Genomic DNA, 21,900 nt, shown 5'->3' with positions numbered 1-21,900 from the left:
TTATACAACACTCTTCAACCTCTACCTCATGTCTCTCTACTTTCCTGGTTCAATTCCTTCACAGATCTTTCTCCATTCACCGACTCTAATTCCCGTTCTCTCACCCCACGGGGGTTTTCAGCCTTATCATCCCACTAAAACCATTTTACTCAGGTCACTGGTGACTTCCATGATGCTAAATTTAATAGTGAAATGCTCAGTCCTTGACTGGTATAATCTACCAGCAGCATCTGCCATGGTTGGTACTCTACCCTTCTTAAATTAGTTTTTATAACTAGGATCAATTAGTGAGCAATGCTGAAGAGAAAATTCAAACTCCCGTGACTTGCATGACATTTCTGGGTGCAGTTCCTGCAAGAGATGTCTGCAGGGACCTGAAAGAAAGACATGAAAGTCATTGGATTGATTCCAGTTTCATCTTTCAATAGCTGGAATCTGTAAGCCCAGCCCCACCTATCTCATTGTTGTTGGTAGCAATAAAGGACACTGGAGCCTTGTCTTCTCTTGGCTCTCTATCAGGAAAAGGGAGGAGAGACAGAGCCAGATTAGCCGGGACTATGGACAGTGATGGACCTCAACTGGAGTTGTTCCGTGAAACTGAATGATGGGCACATCATGCCTGTGCTCGGGTTTAGCACTCTTGCTTCTAATGACGTAGGTGGAACCCAGGCGACTGGAGGGTTGACCATGAACAACCCTGGAAGGGTGGTAGCAGACATGCACCCCATGCCTCGTGCACTCTGGGTGATGAATCCTGGCAGGACTCATTTGGGTCTTCATTTCATGATCTCTAACTTTGCACTAAGTGGGATGGTGAGCTGTTGATTCTGGGGATCCAGAGGTGATCATTTTGAGGGTGAATTATTATTTATTATTATTATTATTATTTATTATTTTACTGCAATGCATACTGAATGCTTACTGTGTATTTTAAGTGCTTTCCATGCATTGTTTTTTTTTTTTTAATTCCTCGACAACACTCCTGGGTAAGTGCTATTATTCTTTCTTATTTCTCACCTGTTTAAAATCTGAGCTGGGGCTGCCCCTCCTGCCGCCACCTGCTGCCTCGGTCAGAGCCACTCTGCTCTTTGTTAGAAGCTCCTCATGGGCAGTGGGTGCAGAGGGCAGGATGACATGACCGCTTCATAGCCGCTTTGCTGTTAGGTTCATTGGCACATCACCAAAATCTTTCATCCTAGGAGAACCTGCTATTATTTCAAGCAGTAGGTTAGTGCCTGAACTATCACCAGCTAATGGCTCTCAGACAAGGCCAGTTTGTTTGCGTGACATAATTATCTCATGTCCACCATTATAGCTTAAGCAGAGGGTATGTTCTTCCATATTTATATCCAACCTACTGTTGTTAAAGACAGAAAAGTGCCACAGAGGATAGAATCAAAACAGCCCATTATCTCCACACTGACCCAAAGTAACACGTGCCTGTGCTTTGTATGGTGCAAAAGGTACAGAGTAAGATGGGAACCTCTCTTCCACCCTGAGCAGAGTTCTTTTTCTGAATGTAACCCCCCCAGCCCCACACTAGTGTCCTGTGGGTCATGGCAGAAGCAAGAAGCATGTTCCAGCATCTGTGTATGCAACTTCTTTCACTGAGGCAAGTGTCTTTTCAGCCTCACCTAGCCCCCTGTATGTGAAGCCAGTGTGTGCATTTTATCAGAGGCTGAGATAAATATTAGAATAAATAAACGAGCATTTGACACAGTGGGCAGAAAGGAATAATACCCCTTCTGATCTCATGAGTGAGGCTCTCAAGAAAGTACAGGTGGAATATGTCATTATTAATGAATAAAGCAATTAACCAATTCAACAGTCATGATTAAGCTTCTACTTGGTGTTAAAATCTACCCCAGCGGTGATGAGAGTTTGCACAGAAGATAGCTCCATGTCTTTGGGGCTTCGACAGCCAGAGGAAGACGCCTGATGCCCGGGACAACAGCCACTTAACAAGGCTCAATGTTAGATCGCCAGGTGCCAGGAGAAGTGAGGGGTTCAGAAAGAGGAGGCTGATGGGAGCTGGGATGTGCTGGGAAGGCTTCCAGGAGGAGGTGAGCTGAGCTTAAGTGAGGCTGGAAGTCAGACTCAGACATTCTAAAGGGCAGTGTGACAGCTCCATTTCAGTAGAAGAGGCCACTCCAGCATGACTGGAATCTCGAATGGCTGGCAGAGGGACGAGGAATACTCTGGCAGCCCGCAGACCCAGTTGGCGCAGCGGAGGGTGTCCCCTGGTATAAGTCTTGGTTTTGTAGTTGTTGTAAAGACAGATCTTTAATGACAACATCATGAATAATTTTGAAATGTCGTTCCAACTTTTTAAAAAGATTCCAGTCATGCGTCACTTCCGCTGCTCTAGGCTGCTGGCCTAACGGGGCAATCACTGAGGGGTCCGAGCACCTACTTCCTGTGCCCTTGTCCAGTGGTACTTGCTCAAATTGTCCATTCACAGTTATTACCAGGTACAGAAGCACCCAGGGCTGCCCTAGTGACTTCTCTGAATTCCAGACATCCTCCTCCCTGCCGCCATTATACAGAGACCACTCTCTCTACTTCTGAAAAACAGGTGGCCGCCAGGGCATTAGTTAGGTGGAACCCTTACTAGGTCACTTGGTTGAAGGTTTCCCTCCTGGGAACCAGAATCATGAATCTGGCGCATCCTGAAGCTGAGCAAACGGACAACAGAAACTCCCCAAGCGGATAACTAGGAGTGGGGATGTTAGTGTGTGGCAGGTGTGGTTGTCCCACCCGTACGCTCCCCGTGAACCCCTGGTGCTTAGCCTGACTTCCAGCTGCCCGCATTTGTATCTCCTCACCTGAACGCCGGGGACTTATGCAAAGCCTCCAGGAGCAGCCCGTAGCAATTTACTGACTGGAATTATCTAGGAACATTCTCGGTCCCTCGCTTCTTGGGAGCTATATGTTTCCCATGAGCGTGGGGTTCATAGTGGCAACTGTGATAGAGCAGTGTTTACTGGCTCTCTTCCTTCTCCCACTTGCCCACACCCCCACCGGTGTACCCTTTGCCCCTCCAGTAAATTACTTGCTTTGGGATCCTTGCCTCAGTTTCACCATCTGGAGGAACCCACACTAATTCAAAGAGGCCACTTGTACTTCTAGCCCTTGGTCACTGAATCAGGTATGAGGATCGTGGCACCACATGATTGTTACTAGTTCAAAGTAACATATTGCATCTTCAATGACAGTGTCCTAAACCTACAGTGTCCTTCCTCACAACCTGGCTCTTGTGGTTGTACCCTCAAGAAGCCGTTCGACATTCTGTCATGCCCGTCGCTTCTGGAAGATGCAGTATCTTCAGAGAACCAATGCATTCTGTGGTCAGGAGCTCATTGGTGCATATCCTTCACTATAAAGGGGTCAAAGCGCTAGTGCATGAGATCCTGTAATGACAAGCCAAACTCTCTGAGAGCTCTTACATCGTAATGCTGGCCGAGGGACTGTGAAGGGGACATACATAGAAACTCATCCATAGAACGTGGTAGTCTCAGTAAAGATGAATGCCTTGCTTCCCTCCCCACTGGGGTGGGGTGTTTAATACAATCAACTTGCCACTCAGGGGCTGGCTTGCCTCCTCGAGGAATGGTACCTTACCAAGACTCGGTGTCAGTCTCTGCTTCTGCTGACAGGCCACACATTTACAAACAGTGGGATCTAAAAGAGCTCTAGTGAGAAGTAGCACATGAAGTTGGCCCAGGTGCAGTCTTAATCCCTTCCAGCATGTCTGTTCCATTCATGGGCCCATAGTGTGAGGCCTGCAGTGGTCAGGTAGAGAGGCGAAGTAGCGTCCAGTGGTCAACACATCTTCTCTCCCTGATTACTGAGAACCTCTCCCAAAGACTCTGGTGGCCACAGAAATTCCCAGGCAGAGTCGTGGATGCTTCCAGCTGGAAGACTTTGGGTGAGTGTGCACGGATATGTTTAGTGCCAAGCTCATAGAATGACAATTGTGTCACAATGATGGGCATCATGTAGTATATTTCTCCTTTAATTCTCTCTCAATCTCCCTGAAAATCAGCCATTATTTTCCTTTAATCCAATTGGTATACTATTGATTTGTTTTTTGTCAGCTTTACTGAGGTAAAATTCACAAAACTGTAAGATATTTAAACTGCACGACATGATTATTTGATATATGTATACATGGTGAGAATATTCATCCCATCAAGTCTAACACATCCCTCACTTCACATATTTATGCCTTCATTTCTTTTCTGGTGAGAACATTTATCTTCTATCTTCTTAACAAATTTCAATTCTACAGGACGGTGTTATCAACAATAGTTACCATGATATACATGAATTCCTCAGACCTTGTTTTATAGCTGAAAGTTGGCACCATTTTACTAATGTCTCCCCATTTCCCCAACTCCTGGCCCCTGGCAATCCCTTTTCTACTTTCTGTTTCTAGGAAATGGAATTTTTTTTTTCAGATCCTGTATATAAGTGACACCATGCAGTAGTTGTCTTTCTCTGTCTGTCTGCCTTATCTCACTTAGCATAGGTTCATCCATTTGTTGCAAATGGAGGATTTCTTTCTTTAAAGCTGAATAATATTCCATTGTGTGATATATACATATAAAGAAAATGTGATATATATATACATATATATACATATACATAATTGGATGGAGAATGGCTATTATGGCCTCATTTTCAATTCTAAACCAAAAATACATGCCGTCCCTTTTATCCTGTCTCTGTCTCCTGTAACCATATCTATGTACATCTATATACTTAGAAGTTCTCTCTAGTGTCAGAAGTTTTCCTCTTAGTTACTTCCATACAACGAATTCCTTATTGAGTGAGAGTTGATTTTCTGTGTCCCTGGTGAAGCCTGTTTCACTAACTCCTCTGAGATGAGAGGTCTGTGCCCCCAGAGTACAGGTTTGTTACCGAGGCTTGCATCACCCCCCCCAGGGGAGCAGGGGACACGCAGAAATAGCTGGCCAACATGCCATTAAGGAAATACATTACTTCTCTGTGTCAGGTGGATTACCAGCCCTCCTAATTTATATTTTATAGGTTCCTAAAAGCAAGGCCGGTGAGGCCACCAAAGTGGCGATTGACGTAGGTTTCCGACACTTCGATGCAGCATATGTCTATCAAAATGAGGAGGAAGTTGGCAAGGCCATTCTAGAGAAGATCGCTGAAGGCACCGTGAAGAGAGAGGACACATTCTACACCACCATGGTGCTGTGGGCCAGTGATGGGAAGTCACTGCTAGATACATTATCTTGCAAAACACAAAAAACCACCTTTGGTCTTGGTTTGAATAATTTATGTACCTTCTCACATCGTAGGGACCCATTGTAGAAAAGTAGAGAACGAAAAAAGCTTGCTTTGCTCGAAGCATGTGAGAGGTAGGAGAGCAGACCGCATTCACACGTGAAACATGATTAGTGATATGTATGTTTTTTATCCATTGTATGGCTCAGCTCAGCTGAGCCACCACAGGTGGGGTCCACTCCTTTTATTCTTCAGCAGATTCTCTCAGGACATATCCACGTGTGGTTGACCTAGTATTCACAGAAGGGAGCCTGACTCAAAAATAGGTTCTTCAAGTCAGCATTGAATTTCCTGAGATTTGTAAAATGTTCTTAGGTGGAAAACGGTGCTTCCAATGTCAAGAGAGCAGGGGTCTCTACAGAATGACCCTATGAGTGTCTCCATCAGGGACACCCTGTTTCTAGAAAGTGGCAGAACTCTTTCCAGGCAGATTCTGTTCCCCTTGCCTGACACTTCCTGACTCTCCCTTCAGAGATGACTTTTCTGACCTGTGGGATGTTTGGGCTGCTCTCCCTGGCCCATCCAAGTTCATTCAGTTTTCCTACCATCACTCGAACACAGCTCAGTGCCCCTGAAGGACCCCAGTCACACCAAGTGATGAATTTAGTCCCGGCGTTTCTTATTTTTAGACCACCCCAGTGACTTGTTACTCACTTCTCAATCTTGTAACTGAGATGTTTAATTTTGGTCCCCAAATGTGTGAAATCACTTCTTTTGGTCACTGCAGCTTTGGACTACTTTCCATTGCCCGGAATTGGTTCGACCAGCCCTGGAAAGATCACTGAAGGCCCTTCAGCTGGACTCTGTGGATCTCTTCATTACATTTGCCACTCGCCATGAAGGTCTGCTTCTGCTTTTCCTTGTTATGCCCATCACTGGTGCCACACCTTGTTTCCTCCTTCCTGATAGCTTGTCGGGGTTCTGACTGAGAGGTGGGCTTGGGTGTGGTGCATAGAATTGCTCCATGACTTATGACTCTCATTGACACTTCTGTCATCTCACCACTGAGATTTTTTTTCCCTCATCCCATAGCCTGCAGAATGATTGAAATTCAATGATCTCTTTGTCTCTACCTCAAAGAGTTGAGGACAGTGCCTTACATGTCTAAGTGATGTGCTCCTGTCTGTGATCCCTTAGCGATCAGTGTCCTCAAGAACGTTAAGTTATAACTGACTGCATCGATATGGGAAACCCCTACCTCTGTAGGGAAAGAGTCCCTCCCATATGGACCTCTCAGCCCAATCATGATATGGTACCATGGGTTGGTCCTTACTGCACCCCTGGGCTTCTTTGGGCTTCGCTGATCCAACCTCTCATCAGAGTGGACATTCACTGACCATGTCTGGTAACCTCACCATCTCTGACAGGTTGTCCTAAACTGAAGCTGAAACACATTGCTTATTAGTAAAGGAAGTTCCTATCATCCAAACCAGCCTGTCCTTGTGAAATCAATTCCAACAGTATGAAAACTGATTCTTGGCAGAGTTTAGGGGTGTGTGTGGATAGGAGGGAGAGGAAGTACTTAGTTACAGTCTCTCCTGATTCTTGTTCTCCTCCCTCTCCCCATTTCTTCTCCACAACACACACACCTGCATGCACAAATTCACACATACACTCTCATCAGTAATCACAACTTTTTAAAGGTCATGTGACCAAGCTCCTTAGGCACCAGAAAGGTCATTCTTTAAACAAACCTTCTTCCTCCTTTTCTCTCCTCTCTGTATTCCAGCCTGGGGAGGAGCTTATGCCCAAGGATGCCAACGGGGAGGTTATTTTACAGACGGTGGACCTGTGTGACACGTGGGCAGTTAAGTATGGCTACTAGACCCGAGAGGCACTGTGCAGTGAGGTAGAGGTCACTGGGTGGGGAGTCAGGAGACATGGGTTCTGGCTCCATCAATTGTCTGCTCTCAGACAGGTGGCTGAGCCTCGACATACATCAGTGTTCTCATCTATACAGCAAGGGCGTTGAACAGGATGGCCTCTTAGGTCTATTTTTAATCTAACTTCTGTGGTTCTAAGTGGAGGTTTCTTTGCTCCATGGATCAGGTTGAACCTGCCAGCCCCATAAGGGGGATTGTCAGCAGCAAGCTCAAAAGGAGGTAGAGCTCTATCCAGCACAAGTAAATGCACCCACAGAGGGAGGGAAGGACTGCTGTCTGACTTAGCAGAAGGGTGGGCTGTAGGAGCGAAGCCTGCCCTTATGTACCCCATTCCATACACTTTTTTCACCATTCAAGGAAAGAGGAAGCAGAAGGATCTTCCTTTGGTGGAAAACCTGGGAGTTCCTCTTTGTCCTTGACCCTGATACCATTTGTTAAAGAACTGTTATGGGCTTAATAGCAAAACAGGTGCCGCAGAAGAGAGTGGGGAGCTGAGGGGCAACTTAAAAGCTTTTCAATGTCTATTTGTTGTCCTGGTTGTGCATGTTAATGGACTCAAGGAAACAAAACGTGTACATAGCGATAAAGTTTCATAGGAAATAATATATGTAAATGATAAAACTGGTTCAGTCAAATCATTATATATGCTAAAAACAGATTTCCTGGTTTTGAAAAGTTCAATGTCAAATGCAAGGGCCAAAGTACACTAAAGATTTGCCTCATGTTTCCCTCCTCCCCAGGCCATGGAGAAGTGTAAAGATGCAGGTTTAACCAAGTCCATTGGGGTATCCAATTTCAACCACAAGCAGCTGGAAATGATCCTGAACAAACCAGGGCTCAAGTACAAGCCTGTCTGCAACCAGGTGAGCCCACAGCCCACAGGAGACTACCTTGCTTCCTGCCCTTCATACCCTCTTCCTTAATGTATGGGACCCAAATTTCTGGCTCATGTCCACTGCATAGGGGATTGTTCCTTTTATTACAAGAGGAAATGCCAAAGGAGGAACAGGTTGAGGGGAGTGGGAAGGGTATGATTTCCACTTCTCAGATTCCTCTGAGACGTCCAAATGGGAGATGCTGAGTTGGCAGACGGCAGTGCTGGTCTGGAGCTCAGGAAGTCGGTCAGGGCTGGAGGTGCAGATTTTGGAGTCCTTGCTTTATGGGTGGTAATTAAACTCACAGAAATGGATTAGCGTTTCTGGGAGCAAATTTCCAGTTTATTCTGAGATAGGATAAACTGGAAGGGCAGGAAAGTCAACATTTAATTAAGGATCAGGCAAAGGGGCACTGGTTAGGAGACTGAATATGAGTTGCCAAGTTGGGAGAGAGAACATGGTGGAAGCCAAAGGAGAGGGTTGAAAAGGTTTGAGTGAGTCATCGGGGTGGGGGGGACAGTCCTTGGTGAGGAGCAGCCAGTCTAAATAGGGGTGGAAAATGCCACTGGACTTCATGACATGGGCTGCATGGGAAAGCCCACAGGAGCAGTGGCGGGGCAGTGAGAGAGGAGCTGAGAAGAGAAGGAAAGAAGTGGAGAGTGAGGAAAGGGAGAAGTCATAATTAAAAGAAATAATTTCTAAAAATAACTCTCAACACCCAAAAAACAAATAATCCAATCAAGAAATGGGCAGAAGACATGAACAGACATTTCTCCAAAGAAGACATCCAAATGGTCAACAGACACATGAAAAATGCTCCACATCGCTCGGCATGAGGGAAATCCAAATCAAAACCTCAATGAGATACCACCTCACACCATTCAGAATGGCTAAAATTAACAAGACAGGAAACGACAGATGTTGGCGAGGATGCGGAGAAAGGGGAACCCTCCTACACTGTTGGTGGGAATGCAAGCTGGTGCAGCCACTCTGGAAAACAGTATGGAGTTTCCTCAAAAAGTTGAAAATAGAGCTACCCTATGATCCAGCAATTGCACCACTGGGTATTTATCTCACAGTTACAGATGTAGTGATCCGAAGGGGTACATGCAGCCCGATGTTCATAGCGGCAATGTCCACAATAGCCAAACTGTGGAAGGAGCTGAGATGTCCTTTGACAGATGAATGGATAAAGATATGGTTCCTAAATCCAATGGAATATTACTCAGATATCAGAAAGAATGAATACTTATCATTTACATCGATGTGGATGGAACTGGAGGGGATTATGCTAAGTGAAATAAGTCAATCAGAGAAAGACAATTATCATATGGTTTCACTCATATGTGGAACATAAGAAATGGTGCAGAGGATCATAGGGGAAGGGAAGGAAGACTGGATGGGAAGAAATCAGAGAGGGAGACAAACCATGAGAGACTTAACTCTGGGAAACAAACTGAGGGTTGCTGGAGGGGAGGTAGTTGGGCAGATGAGGTAACTGGGTGATGGCATTAAGGAGGGCACGTGATGTGATGAGCACTGGGTGTTATATGCAACTGATGAATTACTGGACACTACATCTGAAACTAATGATGTACTATATGTTGGCTAATTGAATTAAAAATAACGCCTATGTTGCCAATTTTCAAACACTATTATATTGTAGTTTTATAGCCCTTTTGTAAAAGAGCTTGAAAATGAGGCAAGAAACCATTCACATACTTATACTCTTCATCTTAGTTATTTTACTTCTAGGAATCTATTTGCAGAAAATAATTTAAAATGTGTTAAAATATGTCCCTCGGTCCTTCCTTCCTTCCCTTTGTCTTCCTCCTCCTCCTCTTTATCTCTCAATTTATTTGTGAAAGAAACTAAGCCTTTTTTCTTTTAAATTTTCCCACACAATTGGTTTTACTGACTGATGCCTGTGATACAGTTTGACATGTTACTCCGTCTTTTGTGCTTCCTGTAAACTGGAGGTTAGGTCTAAAGATGTGATCATATGCACATGTCATCGTGAATTCATGAGTTTTAACAGATGGGATGTTTTCCCATCCAGTGCAGTCGCCGTTCTTATCCATGAGCAAATGGTTCACGATTTTGTCAGCAGAAGCCTCCTCTTCCTCTTTGTCTTACCCATCTTCTTTACTCTCAGGACTGTAGGATGTTCTAGGATCAATTTGTAGCTTTTTTGTTCAGACCTGGAATCATCCAGCTTTCTAAGGAATCTTGGTTTCTTTTAGTAGGAAATGGCATTTAGAGGCCACAACCTGAGCATAATGGTCTCTAATCATTTTAAATACTAATAAAAAAATAAGAAGAGGGGCACCTGGGTGCCTTAGTCAGTAAAGCATCCCATTCTTTTTTTTTTTTTTTTTTTTTTATTTGAGACAGAGAGAATGAGAGAGAGAGAGCACACGAGAGGGGGGAGGGTCGGAGGGAGAAGCAGACTCCCCGCCGAGCAGGGAGCCCGATGCGGGACTCGATCCCGGGACTCCAGGATCATGACCTGAGCCGAAGGCAGTCGCTTAACCAACTGAGCCACCCAGGCGCCCAAGCATCCCATTCTTGATCTCAGCTCAGTCTTGATATCAGGGTCGTGAGTTCAAGCCCTGCATTGGGCTCTGCATTGGGTGTGGAGCCTGTAGAAGAAGAAGAAAAAGGGAAGAAGGGAAAGAAGGAGAAGAAGAAGAAGGAAGAGGAGGAGGAGAACAGGAAGGGGAGGAGGAGGAAGAAGAAGAAAAATTGTTTAATTACATTTGAAAATTGATAGCATCTGAAGGTATTTCAGAAGGACATGAGAAAAATAATCTGAAAATATAGTATATATGTTAATAGAGTATCAGATATATCTTCAAAGGACTTTCCAAATTTACATGTCATTGGCTTATGTATTTTGACATCTTTTGGTCTTGGCAATTTACAGGTGGAATGTCATCCTTACCTCAACCAGAGCAAACTCCTGGAGTTCTGCAAGTCCAAGGACATCGTTCTTGTTGCCTATAGTGCCCTGGGATCCCAAAAGGACCCAACCTGGTAATGAGAATATCAAAGTGAACCTATGTCAACAACTCTATGATGATGAAACACTTTAATTAACATTTTAATGTGGAAAGATTCAAACATCAGAAAGTAAACATGATCATGTAGCGAGTTCCCATGTACCATCACTGAGCTTCAAAAATCACCCACCTTCTCACAATCTTGCTTCATCCATGCGTCCATCTATTCCAAACTCCACTCCAAATGGTATTTATTAAGTTATTAATAATGTTATTAATAATGTTGTTTATTAATTTGATGGTAAAATTTGCACAGCATATCATGCATAACTCTTAGCTGTATAATTTTGACAAATGGATGTACAGTATAACCCACACCCCTACCATGATACAGAAACTTGCTATCTCCTAAGACCATTCTTTTGTGTTTCTTCCCAGAAAGTTCTTCCTCACCATCTTTTTTTTAAAGTATTTATTTTAATTCCAGTTAGTTAACACACAGTGTTATGTTAGTTTCGAGTGTACAATACAGTGAGTCAACACTTCCATACAACACCTGGTGCTTATCACAGCAAGTGCCCTCCTACATCCCCATCACCTGTTTCCACCCTCCCTCCATCCCCCCTCCCCTCTGGTGACCATCAGTTTGTTCTCTGCAGTTAAGAGTCTGTTTCTTGATTTATCTCTTTCTCTCTCTCTCTTATTTTTTCCCCTTTGCTTGTTGGTTTCTTAAATTCCACATGAGTGAAATCATCAGGTATTTGTCTTTCTCTGACTGACTTATTTCACTTAACATTATACTCCCTAGCTCCATCCATGTCATTGCAAATGGCAAGATTTCATTCTTTTTTATGGCTGAGTAATATTCCATTGTATATATACACCACCTCTTCTTTATCCATTCATCAGCCAATGGACACTTGGGCTGCTTCTGTATCTTGGCTATTGTAAATAATGCTGCTATAAACATCGGGGAGCATGTATCCCTTTGAATTAGTGTTCTTGTATTCTTGGGTAAATACCCAGAAGTACAATTGCTGGATCGTAAGCCAGTTTTATTTTTAACTTTTTGAGGAACCCCCATAATGTTTTCTTCCTTACCATTTTTTCTGATTTCCTTTTTCAATTTGGATTAGTTTGGTATGTTTTAGGACTTCATAAATAAAAGAAGTCATAGAGTACACACTCTTTGTGCCCAGCTTCTTTGGCTTAGCGTAGTATCTGTGAAATGCATCTGTGTTGTTGCAAGTGTCTAGTTTATTCTTGTTTGCTGCTGTGTAATATTTCATTGTATGGGCACATATCCCACAAGTTGTTTCTCTGGTCATCTGTTGATGGAAACATTAATTGTTTCCAGTTTGGTGTAATCATGAATGAATCCCTATGAATATTCATGAAGCTCTCTTTTAATCACACCATATTATACCCACTGCTCTCAATCGTCTGGAGAATCTGGGGAAAGGTGACAGCACACTCTAGATGTTCAGTCCCACACCCTTCAAATCTGGGTTTTTTGCTCTCAGGGTGGCAGCCCATCCCTCTTGGAAGAGCCCATCTTGAATGCCATTGCCAAGAAACACAACAGAAACCCAGGCCAGGTGGCCCTGCACTTCCAGCCGCAGCAGGGGGTGGTGGTCCTGGCCAAGAGGTTCAACGAGAAGAGACTCAAAGAGAACTCTGAGGTATAGGCACAGCGGTATTTTTCCAAAGTGAGGAATGGGTGCTGTGTTGGGGACTGTCTCTCTTGCTTTTCAGCAAGTGCCCATGTGCATTCATTCCCAGGCATCTCTCCCTGTGTGCCATGGGGCAGCTAGGCAGGTAGGAGAGAGAGTACGAGTCTGAGTCCTAGGCTTTATGGTCCTTAGTTCTGGCTTTACCTCTTCCTAATTTTGTGACCCTGAGCACATTTTACCTCTATGCTCCTTACAGGAGGGCTTCCATGCAGTAAAGAACTTTTAAAACCCTGGTTCCTCTCTTTTACCTTCTCCACCTGATGAACTCCAATGTGTATTTCAATATCAAACCCAAGTAGGATTAGCTGCTCTGTGAAACCATCAGCAGTTTGACCACCATAGCACTTGGCATGGCTGTGTGGGTTTTTCCTTATTAAACTCAAATTGCTTGTTTATATGTCAGTGTGCTCTTCAGGCTGTGAGACCCTAAATATCATGACCCTCTCTGGGTCATCTTATAACACCTTGTCCCCAGCAGAGCTCCCGGCAGGTAGGAAGCTAGGTATAAGTTTATGGACTGGCCAAATTAACAAATGAATGAGTAGTGTTGCCCTAAACCCTCTCTCATATATCTCCTGGTGCCTCAGAACAGTAGTATTCTTCAGCTTACTTTGTTATGAACTCCAGCGAATTGTGAAAAACTGTGGGAGCCCTAGCCCGTCCTAATGACAACAAAAATTTCATCCTGAGTGTAGTATTGGCACAAGATGATATTGTGGAGCATATTATTTAAAAGCATTTGCTCCAAAACCTTGAAGCCATAGATTTAGTTCATTCAATTTATGGAAATATCCAATAGGTAAATCTAATCTCATTGTTAAACCAATCAGAAAAAGATCCCATTTTATTTTTCAATTCAACTCAATATATTAATACATATCCGCATGACAACATATCACTTCTGGAGTATATTTGTAACATGAATGATAGATGGATGGAGAGATGATAGATGATAGATAGATAGATGATAGATAGATAGGTGGATAGGTAGAGGCACCGAGTTTTCTGCGAAATCATCCCCTGGATGAAATAATGAGTTTCCTGCTTTAATATTTCTTACCAAAGATCTGTCTGCTTTGCTATTAATTCCCTCTCAATTAGGTGCTATGTATCTTCAAATAAAAAATCTGGACGTAAGTAAGAGAGACTTTATTCAAAAGGGAGAACTGTCTGGATGTAAGATCAATCCCTAAGTGTCTCAGAGATCAATCAGAAAGATTTTTCTCTTACAGGGAAGAGCAAACACAACTAGGAAGAGAATGGTGTTTGGGGTTGGAATGAGCAGGTGGTTGACTGAACCGCAGATCGGGAAATGCCTTTTTCCGAAGTCAACAGATTCTTGAAGAGGCCTTTACAGGGGAGCTGCTCTTCCTTCCAGTGCTTGCTTAAGCTCAAGCTTGTGTCAAATTGTAGGTGGCTCTGGGGAAAGAAAAGCCTGATTACAGTTTGGTTGATTTTGTCCAGATTGTCCAGCTGTCCCTTTGGTTGGACAAAAAGGAGTTTTTTTCTTTTCTGTTGCAAGCAATTCACTTAGAACGATTTGGGATTGTGTGTTATGAGCCTTTTGTGGAGTGGAGCAGCAGAGAGGGGGTGGAGAAGAACGGGGTGGGAGGTGAACTTGGGCCAGCACCCCTAGGAGCTGATGGCAGGGATTGCCCCCCTCCCAGTGCACCCCTTTCCCACCCCCCTGCCCAGCTGAAAAGAACTGAAGCTCCCAGGTAGAAGCCAGCTGTGTTGGAGAGAGTTCTTTTAGTTCTTTCCTTCCTTTCAGGTTTTTGACTTTGAATTGACTCCAGAAGACATGAAAGCAATTGAAGGCCTCAACAGAAATTTCCGATATTTCAAACTACTATTGTAAGTGACTTGTATGTTGTATTTCACGGGTCATTGGTTGTTTTCTGCGGTGTGGAGGTCAGCAGAGGAACTACACTCCCCTAAATCGGGAACAAAGGCCCGATTTCCACATAGCAGTGAAACTGGAGCTTCCCGTAGACTGCAGACTGGAGGTTTACTCTGGAGCTCAGGGTCTGACCTGACGGCAGTGTAAGCAGGGACCCAGAACACCGGGAGCACAACTGCTAACGTCTGCATCATCGGGAATTCACTACTTTCCTGCCCTAGTCTTGTGCCTGGCGTACCCCCACTCGGGGCCGACTGACCCATTAGACACAGAAGGCACAGTGCCCACGGTCCACTCTACTTCTGGGGGGCCTATGGAAATGCTTCGTCTTTAATTCTTTTTAAAATCAGGAGAAAAAAAGGATTCCATTAATAATGACTATGTAATAATGAGTCCCGCCTGGATTCTATTTATCCTAACACAATTGTAAAATGTAATGTTAATATTTTTATGGAGGAGTGTGGCCCACGAAGGCAAATGTACATTTTTTCCTTGGCAGGTATTCTTTTTTTTTTTTTTTTAAGATTTTGTTTATTTATTCATGATAGACAGAGAGAGAGGTAGAGGGAGAAGCAGGCTTCCTGCAGAGCAGGGAGCCCGATGCGGGACTCCATTCCAGGACCCCAGGATCATGACCTGTGCCGAAGGCAGACGCTTAACCATCTGAACCACCCAGGCACGCCTTGGCGGGTATTCTTTTCCCTGTTTCTTTCAGATCCATTTGTTTCAAATGCATCTTTTTGTTGGCTTTTTCTCAGCTGTGTAATGTCACTGAACTGAATTATAAATGGGTCATGAAATTAATTGACCCTCAAGTTGGTGACTCATGTGTCCCCAGTGGTATACAGATAAGATTCTTTGGATTTCTCTGGTTTCTTGAGTCAAGACGGACTCCCGAGTTGCCTTTGTCCATCAGCAGGTGATCCTATGGGAGCCCCTGCTTCCTTTGACTTTGACTTATTCATATTCCAGTTGTTCAGTTAGACTGCAGGGGGGTCTCAGGATGGAGGAGAAGGAAGACTAGTCAAATTCACAGGTGTTCTCAAGGGAGTTTAAAGATAAGGGGATTAAGATTTTAGTTACAGAATAAGAATTTAGTTTCGAACGAAAGATTGTCAGTAATACTGATTACTGAACAACAAGTATTCTCTTAAATTCTAAATTAAGAAGACAGTAATCACATTTTGTAGGTATGGTTATTTAGGTGTACATATTATCTCCTCAATAGACTGGGAGTTCCTTAATAGAAGGACCCTGTGTTGTCGAGGGAGCTCCTTATATATTTGCTGAACGCATGCATAAAAAAACAAAAACAAAACAAAAAAGCAGCAAAATCCTCACTGTGACTATTCTCACCAATAGGGGCCGGTTCCACCTGGGGATGAAGTGACCACAATATTCGTGCCCCAGGACTTACCCTTCTTGTAAACTGCCACCTAGATCAGGCTCTGTGTCTGTATTACGGGTGCACGTGCACTGGGCATGCAGGTGGACTCTGCTCGGGGCTCGGGAGCTTCAGTGCGCGTGCGCCCCAGGGGACAAGAGGTTTGGTGGGGGGCGGTGTGTGGCTGTGGACTTGGAGGTTTTAGCCCGGCCTGCCTGCGTACCCAAAGAAACCCTCTGGAACCCTGGGAGGCAGAGTAACAAGTTCATGTCCTTCCTTCTCTTTCAGTGCTGTGGATCATCCTCATTACCTGTTTTCTGAAGAATACTGACCATGAGCTATCACCATTTGCTCTAGCAGAATTTCTCAACTTCCAAGGCTTGGAGAGGACTTCTATGCGTGGTGAAGGTGATCAAAAGGAGTGTCTGTGGCTTTAGGCTGTTTGCCTTTCTTTCTTTCCCTTTTTCTTTCTTTCTTTCTTAAAAATATAAAACAATAAAGACTTCAAAATAAGCACGTTGTTTTTTCCTGATGATTAAAATGATACATAAAAGGGTGCCTGGGTGGCTCAGTCGTTAAGCGTCTGCCTTCAGCTCAGGTCATTATCCCAGAGTCCTGGGATTGAGCCCCGCTCCCTGCTCTGTGGGAAACCTGCTTCTCCCTCTCCCACTCCCCCTGTTTGTGTTCCTTCTCTCACTTTGTCTCTCTCTGTCAAATAAATAAGTTAAAAATCTTTAAAAAAGATACATGAAAATTACAGAAGATTTGGGAAGTAAAGACAAAGGATAGAGAATACAGATAACCTATAATTAGCCCTTTTAAAAACACTTAGTTTTAAAACAAGTAAAAAAAAATAAAAATACTTAACTTTGGTACATTTTCCTTCGTGATTTTCCTATACGTGTATGTGTTTATTTACAAAATTGAAATAATCTTCAACATACACACTGTATAATTTTTTTTTAGTTAGCATAGTCTTTTTCCAAGATACTAAAATATTATTAAAAAGTTCAGTATTATATTTGGCTTATGGTAAAGCAATGCATCTCAGTAATTAATTTCTCTATTGTCTTACCTGTGTTTTGGCATCGTGATTCGTTCTTGTGAATTTTGCCTTTCATCTATTTATTCATGCAGCACAACTTATTGATCATCCTTTGTTTGCTAGACATTGTTTTATCAGTAAATAAAACAGATGAGAATGAAATTAAAGTGGGAAATGTCTTGAGTTTGTAGTCTAGTGGAGGAAGAATTTCATGAGTGAAATAGGGGTGTTTAGTTGTTAGAAATGGGTGAGTGGGAGAGAATTCTGCGCAGTCTCTCACGTTTCTGTACTCCTCAGAAGCAGGGGCACTGGCTACCCTTCATTCCACAATATTCTTTTTTTTCAAGAAGTTTGTACAGCAAATGGCCTTGGAAAATAGAGACCATGGCCCCCGCCAGGGAAATGGAAGGCTGTTTACAGCCTAGTAATATAAAGCAAATGTTTCCCTCCAGAGAAAGGGCAGGGATGTTTAGTCCCTACTGTACCTGATCCAGATTCCCCAGACTCAAGATTTTCCTCCCATAATTCAACCCACTGTGTGTTTAGGTATCACCTGGTCCCCTTCACTTCACCCTGTGGAAATAGGGGCTCAAGGAACCAGCAAAACAAACCTTACCATGGTACACATTTTTTGCAATATATACATATATCAAATCCCCATATCGTAAACCTTATGCTTACACAATGTTATATGTCAGCGGTATCTCAACAAAGCTGGAAAAGATGCTGTTACTTTAGCTATAGCTTTTACTGTGAGTAATAAGCTGTCCTTTTTCTACCAGCGTCCATGAAACCAGGGCAAGCTAATTTGTTAGCTTGCAAAACCATCCTTGATGGTTCTTGACAGTGATTTGAAGAAAAATGAAGCAGGGAAGGAGAATCATAGTAGTGAAGAGGGAGAGCATTTGGCGCTCTTATAATACGGTTAGAAAAGATTCCACTGAGAAGGTGACTCTTGAGCAAAAATTAAGGCAAGAGAGTGATCTTTTGGGAATGTGGGAGAGTATTCCTGGACATGGACCAGGAAATGCTAAGGCCAAGAAGAAAGAGTGTTCCTATACTATTTAAGCAACAACAAGTGGGCTGGTGTGCATGAAGTTTAGTGAGCAAAGGAGATAGAAGTAGAAGATGAGGTCCTGACGGCCGACAGAGAGAGGGTATGTCATCCAGGCTTTGAAAGGACTTTGGTTCCAAGAGAAATGGGAAAAGATACTGTGGGTTCTGAGCAGAGAAGCTACTTGTGCTGACACATTTTAAAAGGATCACCTGGGTGTTCACGTCGAGGAGGAAGAGAAGCCTGTTTCAGGGCTCCATGTAAAAATTAAGATAAGAGATAATGTTGGCTTAGACCATAATGTGAGCAGTAAATGTGGTCAGAAGTTGTTAGAATGGGATATATTTTATGGATAGAGTCAACAAGGCTGTCTAACATACTGGACATATGGTGAAGGGAAAGAAAAGAATCAAAGTTGACTCCAGACATTTGCAGTTAAGGAACTGGGAGGAAGGAGTTGCTATTTTCTCAGAGGAAGATGATGTAGGAGGGGCAGATTTTTGTGGGAAGATGATGAGCTCAGTTTGAAACATGTGTGTTTGAGGTATCCAAGTGAAGAAGCCACACAGACTTGAACATACAAGTCTACAGTTAAGGGAGAGGTCTAGACCGAAGATATGTATTTGGGATTCGTCAGAATAGAGTTGCCACTTAAAGCCATGGAAGGAGCTGGTCAAAGATTAGATGGTGTGAGTGAGCATGAAGAGAAGCACCATGAGGGATCCCATTGTTAAGAGGTGTGTGGGGAAAAAGGAGGAGGAGACAGGAAAGGAGGCTGAGAAGGACGGGCCAGTGAGGTGGGAGGGAAAAGGAGGAGATTTTTCTGTTCTGGAAGCAAAGAAGGAACAGTTTCAAGAAGAGTCAGATGCTACTAACAGTGTAGGTAAGACAAGGACTGAAAATGGACCACTGGATTTGGCAATTGACCTTAACAAGGTCAAGAGCAGTTTTGTTTTTTTTTTAAGATTTTATTTATTTATTTGAGAAAGAGAGAGAATGTGCACAAGCAGGTGGAAGGGCAGAGGAAGAGGGAGAAGCAGACTCCCAGCTGAGCAGGGAGAACAATGCTCTTAGGAACAATCTAGTAAAGAGAGAACATTGATGACCCAGGAGAGGGGTAGAATTGCAAATGATGTCTGTATCAGTTTCCTATTGCTGCTATAACAAATCACCACAAGTTTGGTGACATGAAAGAACATAGTTGTATTGTCTCACACTTCTGGAGTTCAGAAGTTCAAAATCGGGTTCAATGGGCTAAAATCAAAGTGTCTGTGTGCCTTCATTCCTTCTTGAGGTTGTAGGGGAGAATCCATTTCCTTGCCTTTTCCAGCTTCTGGAAGATACCTTCTTCCCTTGTCTTTTGGGCTCTTCCTCCATCTTCAAAGCCAGCTGCATAGCATCTTCCAATCTCTTATCTATGCTTCTGTCCCCACTTCTGATGGCAACCCTCCCCGGTCCCACTTATAAGGACTTTGTGATTACATTTGACCTCCCCAGATATTCCAGGAAAATCCTCTCATCTCATGATCCTTAATCACATTTGAAAAGTTCCTTTTGCCACACAAGGTAGCATACTCACAGGCTTCAGGGATTGGGGCATGGACATTTTTGAGGCCATTATTCAGTCTACTGCACTACCTCTGTGGTTAATTTGAGGCAACTAAGCCATAGTTTCCTAATCCTTCCAATAGAATAATTATATCACCAGCCGGCAAGTACTGAAGCTCTAGACTTTCGTCCCAGATATCAAGTGGAAAGCAACATTAATAAAAAACAAAAACAACTATTCTTTTAAGGTTGGCATCTTCTTGACCCCATTATCTTACCCACTTTTTGGCAACACTCCCTTTGTTCTCTTAGTTTATAATTCCTTCCCAGGGTGTGTTAACATCATCCTTGTTCATGCAGATGACACAAGCTTCTCAGTTTTTTGATGTTCTCAACTCCAGAGAGTCTCTCCTTGTACTGAGACCACACTAGGTAACTACCCCCATGGCGGCATCTGTGAAACCCTCACGCTGACATGGTCCACACCAGTCCCTTCTCCTACTGTTGTTTTTCCTGTACCTCCGTCCATCAAGTTCTGATTCATCATAGGGGCAGCCGGTGAGACTCTCCCCTTTCTATCCTTCAGCTCCCATTGGAGTTAACATATTCAAATTAGGCTAAAGGGATACATTAAGTTGAAATTTATCAGATGTCACGCATTCTCTCTACATTTCTGCTTCAAACAGATTTGCCTTCTGGCTTGTTCATGTCTTTATCAGTCCTTGTATCAATCATACAAGACAAGTGTGCCTACAACCAAGACAAATTCTCTGCTTTTATTTTATCTAAAGCTGAGACTCCAACCCCACCAGAGATTCTTAATCATCTGCTCTGTAAGTAAAGCCTTGGTGTCAGTATGTTGTGAAAGCTCAGTATGCAGTTCCAAGTGAGGCCAAGGTTGGAAACCTCTAATATCATGATTACGTTCTCACTGTGCCTTCCGAATACCCATTTTACTTCAAATGATTGATTTAGGTCACTCTTGTTAATTCTGATTCACTTGACATATCACTTTGGGAAGAGGACTGGCCAATGACAAGGGAGAGGAACTGTGTTGGGGGGCTTTTAAGGACTTGTTCCCACTTCTTAACACAGGTGGCCCCTCTCCTGCTGCTGGCTGTGTCCTGTTGCCACTGGATGTCTGGATCTGCTGTGCTGGCTGTACCCAGCTCAAGGATGATGCCGATGCCCAGAGGAAGGAAGAGCTCAGAATATCAGAAGGGGACCTGGACCCCCCATGGATGACACCCAGTGCTTGCCTTGCCTCTGGACTTCTTGTTAGGAAGGTAACACATTTCCGTGGGGTTTAAGCCAATGGGAGGCTGGTTTTCTTGACCTGGTTGTATCCTAACCAAAATAGACATCAAAGTTAACAACCTTCTCTTGACGACTCCCCTGCACCACACACCTTGCTGGCAGTTTGGAATCTGCAAAAATTGCTGAGTCATCCTTCGAGAGCATGACCCCAGTGAATTGGAAGCGTTTGACAATGGCATTGGGTAATATTAAACTAAAAAATTATGCAGAAGATGCGGTGGTCCCCCAAAGAGCCTTGGATTTCTCCTTCACTTATCTTGAGGTCACATTTGGGACACATTTTGTTCTTCCAATGGAATGCACTTCATGACACACTAGTGAGTGAAGTCGATTTTACTTAAAATTCCATGGGTTATGGATTTCATCAAATACCATTTGATAAATATCTCTTTAAATATCTCTGTTCTTTCTCCCCCAATTCCCCCCAGACCAATAGCAGTGCCTCACACCCTCTCTACACACTACCTCTCTTTCTTATCCTTCTGTCCATACAGCTTCCCATTTTCCAAAGCAGTATGTTTCTGACCTTTGGTCTGCACCCTCCTACCATACGTCTGTCAAGTTCAAGTGCATTGTTTTTGTTCACCCAGAATGCAACGTTTGTTACCCAGTCCCACTTCAGAGAATTCATTAAAGGAAACAGGTCACTTTCTAGAGACAAATACTGCTAGCCATATAATTTTATTTATTTTTTAAACCATGTCAATATACCCTTTGTTGGGCAAGCATTTGCTGTTCTCTGTACACTGACAGCTCTCACCTAGGGAGTGAGTGAGGAGAAACTAAAATCATTTATTTGTGGCACACCTGCATTACTTACTTATGACTCAGAGAGGCCCTCTG

General features: G+C 43.5%; 2 protein-coding genes across 2 annotated transcripts in view; both read left to right on the top strand.

Annotated features, from left to right (window-relative positions):
- The first annotated feature begins 567 nt into the window (after positions 1 to 567).
- On the top strand, positions 568 to 16,496 carry LOC102748964 (aldo-keto reductase family 1 member C15-like). The gene is given in 10 exon segments (XM_081820514.1): positions 568 to 654; positions 5,053 to 5,220; positions 6,044 to 6,135; positions 6,137 to 6,158; positions 7,046 to 7,123; positions 7,940 to 8,062; positions 11,001 to 11,137; positions 12,608 to 12,758; positions 14,581 to 14,663; positions 16,382 to 16,496. Coding segments are annotated over 10 exon segments (984 nt in total). The 3' UTR covers positions 16,425 to 16,496.
- LOC145721626 (uncharacterized) overlaps positions 16,388 to 21,900 on the top strand; it is a 34,046-nt gene continuing 28,533 nt past the window's right edge. Inside the window, exons 1-2 of the mRNA XM_081820515.1 lie at positions 16,388 to 16,501; positions 20,836 to 21,026. Coding sequence (XP_081676641.1) covers positions 16,489 to 16,501; positions 20,836 to 21,026 — 204 coding nt within the window. The 5' untranslated portion in view covers positions 16,388 to 16,488. The remainder of the gene's footprint in view (positions 16,502 to 20,835; positions 21,027 to 21,900) is intronic.

Source organism: Leptonychotes weddellii, chromosome 5 (assembly GCF_054177405.1).
Source record: "Leptonychotes weddellii isolate Sample4059 chromosome 5, ASM5417740v2, whole genome shotgun sequence".
NCBI classification, from domain to species: Eukaryota; Metazoa; Chordata; class Mammalia; order Carnivora; family Phocidae; genus Leptonychotes; species Leptonychotes weddellii.
Note: the sequence above shows the minus strand (reverse complement) of the source record. Positions and strands in the feature narration are given on the sequence as shown.